Genomic DNA, 4,614 nt, shown 5'->3' on the forward strand with positions numbered 1-4,614 from the left:
ACAAATTGAGGTATACGTCTTTTAAATTTACAAAAAGTAAGACAAACCAAGAATTAACCAATTTTTACTCGATCTCTCTGTCCATCCATCCATCCATCCATCCATCTATCTACCTTCTGATCCCAACTATTTTAGTATGGAACTCTCACTTTTCCAAGGATATTCCTATCCTAAAGCCATGTTAGCTTGCTCTGGATCACAAAAGTGCTTTAAGGATGTCTAATTTTTATTTCAAAAAAACAAAAACAAAAACAAACTCTTACTCCTAAACCTGATAAACAGCAATAAATGTGTGATCCATGTCATTCATAAACTTATATTCTGAATCTAAATAAACTTTCTGTTGAAAGGAACACTGCTTGAAACATGTAAACAAACAAACAAAAAGATAGCAAGTTATTTGTGCGTATCAGGAACACTAATTAATAGGCCTTTCCAACAACAAAGCGAAGACTCTGCCTCAGCCCTGTCTAGGGATGAGAGGAGCGGCTGGACTTGGCCCGGGAACGTGCACCGGCCTTGGTAATGGAGGCAGCCTGGGCTGCGGCTTGGGCTCAGGCTCGCTCTTCCTCATCTCGCAGAGCCTCTTCATAATGCGGCGGGAAGGCACTGGGGACGGTATTATGGATCTTGGCCAGAAACTCTAGGACTTTCATCTTGCTGGTCTCAGCATGGGCCCTCGGGCCCCACAGGAACTCGTAGCGTGGAGGATCACTGTTGGCCACCTGGCGGTACTCCAGGTACTTTTCCTGCACCAAATCTTGGGTGATGAGCTTCCTGGGCTCCCCAAAGATGAAGTGCCTCCTTCCATCATAGACGCCCAAAATATTCAGGAATCCCCAGATATCTTCCTCAGAGGCGCGGTTCCCACTCAAGAAGATCACACCGAGGAGAGGCATGAGAAGCCCATTCTTAGGAAAGCCCCAGGCGCTGCTCACACTGCCGTCACTGGTGAGGTCTGGGCTGCTGACGAGGGTATAGGAGTGACCGCCTGGCTTGACTTCCTTTAATTCCAGGCCAAAGACCAGCTCCATGCGCTCGGAGGCTCTCCTGAGGATCTCGGGGAAGTGCTCCCTGTACCTTTTGTTGACGATCTTCAGCATGTCTGCCTTTTTAATGGGCTCCTTCAATTTATACTTAAACAGCACGAACTGCACCAACATCCCCACCTTCCTGGTTAGAGGATCTCTGCGAGCACTCTCACGGGAAGTTGAGGCCTGAGAGGAATTTTTATTTTCCTCAACCTGGCTCTTGGCACCTACATTAGATCTCGGGCGTGAAACACCTGCAGCAGCACTGGTGGTGGCCACACCTTCCTGGGGCTCCTGGGAAGTGCCAGGAACAGGGGAGCCTGAGGGAGCATCCCCAAAAACAGGAGAGGAGGAAGGAGTGGTCTCTTCCCCCTCTGCTGTGGTGGCCTGAGCACTCGTAAGACCTTGGGTCTCACCTCTGTTACGGCGGCGTTTCTCACGAGCACGGAGCTTACTCTTCTGACCACGAGGCATAATGGCTGTGATCAGGGATGGCAGGTAAGGGTGTGAGCCAGTGGACAGGTGATTTGGGCCCCTGCAGGAGGGAGAGTAAGATGGTTTTATCACCTTCAAGAGGTAGATTCCACTTTGGTTTTATCAAAGGCCACCTCTGCAGGGTCCTTGAGGGTACTGTTCTAGGACCCCACAAAGGATCCTGTTCTCTTGGTCAGCCTATCCCCCAAGAATCCCAGAGAGGAACCACGGAACCCTTAAAGTGTGTCGTATTTGCATCCCGCTAGCCCTGCCTTGGGTTTACTCAGGTGAGAGCAGGTGTCTGCAGTGAGGCCCCCTGTGTTCTGGCATGTTGGGTCCTCTCAGTTTATCTTTAGTATAATCATGTCGACTCTTGGCAAAGCTGGGGCACCCTCCCCTCTGCTGCTTTGAAGGTGACACCTCAAAGCTCCCTGGGACCCAGGAGAAGGAACTGAAGGGATGCCTCAACCTACCTCCCTGCTAGGGAATACCCAGTGCTGAGAGCTCAGTAAGGTCCTGTATGTCCTGAATTCACTGGGATCCTCAGCCTTCCTTTAAGGTCCTCATCTTGGCTCCTTGAAAGGCTTGGCACCAGTCCCCTTTGTTGACTGGTGGCTGTACCTTCAGACTAAGAATATCACTGCCTTTAGACCTAATATAAAGAAGTGAGGGGGATGCTCAACCTGACAGCCCTTCCCTGTGATTTCAAGGGCTGAAATCAAAGGGTTAAGATGGATGTTTTGATGTCCCCTCTATTCAGGATTGGATGACCCCTTGATTCCTTACTCAGCTTCCTCAAATTTGCTCCTGGTAGAGAAGCTCCACTTTTTCTTGAACTGATGCCTATGTCCTCATAGTAAGAGCGAACCTCCCTGAGTCCCAAGAGGAAGAAGTGAAGACAACCTTATCTGACCAAACATGGTAAAAGCTATTGCAGGCAGGTTGATGTCCTATGGTAGGTGGTCCCCCACAGGATCCCAACTCAAGGTCTAAATCTGACTCACGACAGGGTCTAAGATTTCTTCCTCTGCTGACCTAGAACCGCTCCCCTCAGACCAAGACCCTCACTGGCCTGCTACCGTGGGGTGGCGACTGATGAACACTTCCGCCTGACACCTATCCTTGAGATCTCCCAGAGCTGATAATAGGCAGGATTCTTTGGGGCCCCACTGATGTGGCATGGGACATGTGAACAATTCTCAAGGTTTTCACTCTGACACCTGGCATAATCTCAAATCCTCCCTCTGCTGGCTGGAGGCTGCCCACTTTGACCTGGTGCCTCACCTCCCTGAGATGCCCTAGGAAGAAGTGAGTATAAGGCATCATGTCACCATGCCCAAGTTTCCCAGGCGTGAAAACAGGGTAGGGCTTTATGTGGCCCCCTTCTTTCTGGGAGGTGTCCTCCATTCTCACTGGGTATCACAGCCTCAACTCCTGTTAGGAACTGGGTCCATTTTGCTGAAAGGAGCTTGCTCCATTAGACCAAGGCCCTCTCCTTCCTGAGATCACCTCCAGAGAAAATGAGGGGGCACCTCAGCCTGCCAGCTCTGCCCGGGGCCTCCCTTGCTGAGCTTGGGAGTTGAGAGGTAGAGCCCTCAATTCCCTTAGTTGCTAGAGGGAAAAGCAGCTCTCTCAACGTGTGTCTACCCTTCCTGGAGCCTCCAAGAGCAGAGTACAGAGGGGCTTGCCAGTGTGGCCCCCTCTGTTGGGTAAAGGTCTGCTCATAGCCCTCGGGGCCCTCACTGTGAATCCAGTTAGGACCTAGCTCTCCTCCACGTGTACAACTGGGACTACTCCCATAGACCAAGGCCTTCTCTGTGAGACTTTCTAGGCCAAATTTGGCCAGCCAGTCCGCTGGGACCTTCCAGAGCCCGACCGAAAGGGCAGGTTCGGGAGGCCAACTTTGTTATGGGGGGGGGGAATAATCTCTTCAGTCCCCCCCAGGGTCCTCACCTTGACTTTAGACCGGTCTTGGGACACCGCCCGCCGCCCAAAGCACCCCCACGCCCAGTGGTCGAGGTCCTGCCCAGAACGGAAGTCGGGGAATCCGCATCCGGGGGTGGCGGCACCGGGGTCTCTGGGGGCTGAACGCAGGGGTGGGCGGGGCTCTGTGGGACCCCGGCGCTTGCGGCTCCTCCCCCTGCCGGCCCAGGCCTGCCAGCCCCCAGGGCCCCCACCCTCCTGAGTCCCTAGAGGGGAATCTCTGGTCCTGTCGCTCGGGGGTACTCCTTCCTGAGCCGCACGAGCCTGAAAGCAGGAACAGGGCTCTGGGAGGCGTTTTGTTTTGTTTTTTCTTTTAAGAGAGAGAGGTGGGTACGACGGGGGGGAGAGGGAGAGGGAGCATCTTAAGCAGGCTCCGTTCCCAGGGCACAGCCCCATGCAGGCCTGGATTTCATTATCCTGAGATCATGACCTGAGCTGAAATCAAGAGTCCTAGGCTTAACAGACTGAGCCACTCAGGTGCCCCCTGGAAGGCATTTTTTTTTTTTTTTTTAAAGATTTTATTTATTTATTTAAGACAGAGAGAATGAGAGAGAGAGAGCACATGAGAGGGGGGAGGGTCAGAGGGTGAAGCAGGCTCCCTGCCGAGCAGGGAGCCCGATGCGGGACTCGATCCCGGGACTCCAGGATCATGACCTGAGCCGAAGGCAGTCGCTTAACCAACTGAGCCACCCAGGCGCCCTTTTTTTTTTTTTTTTTTTAAAGGAGTTGTACCCTCGGGCGCCTGGGTGGCTCAGTTGGTTAAGCGACTGCCTTCGGCTCAGGTCATGATCCTGGAGTCCCTGGATCGAGTCCCGCATCAGGCTCCCTGCTCGGCAGGGAGTCTGCTTCTCCCTCTGACCCTCCCCCCTCTCATGTGTTTGCTCTCTCATTCTCTCTCTCTCAAATAAATAAAAAAAATCTTTAAAAAAAAAAAAAAGGAGTTGTACCCTCATCAGCACTCAGAGTCCTCATCTTCAATTAAGGCCGAGCCTCCACCCTTGGCAGAACTGGGGCTGCCCCCTTCGGACCAAGGGCTTTTCCTCCCTGAGATTGCACAGGTGGAATCAGTTACAGCTCTTCTGGGGCCTCCAGGGCTCAGCATAGGATGGGGCTCTGTTTGACTCCC

The 4,614-nt window shown here is 52.6% G+C and overlaps 1 protein-coding gene across 1 annotated transcript; it reads right to left on the reverse strand.

Annotated features, from left to right (window-relative positions):
- Positions 1-554: 554 nt before the first annotated feature.
- Positions 555-1,505, reverse strand: LOC144380492 (melanoma-associated antigen B1-like). Its single transcript, XM_078064523.1, has one exon. The coding sequence runs from the start codon at positions 1,503-1,505 to the stop codon at positions 555-557; it is 951 nt and encodes a 316-aa protein (XP_077920649.1).
- Positions 1,506-4,614: the final 3,109 nt, after the last annotated feature.

The sequence above is a fragment of the Halichoerus grypus genome, chromosome X (genome assembly GCF_964656455.1).
Source record: "Halichoerus grypus chromosome X, mHalGry1.hap1.1, whole genome shotgun sequence".
NCBI classification, from domain to species: Eukaryota; Metazoa; Chordata; class Mammalia; order Carnivora; family Phocidae; genus Halichoerus; species Halichoerus grypus.

Coding starts and splice junctions, on each gene's coding strand:
- LOC144380492 (XM_078064523.1), bottom strand. CDS start 1,505: ATGCCTCGTGGTCAGAAGAGTAAGCTCCGTGCTCGTGAGAAACGCCGC.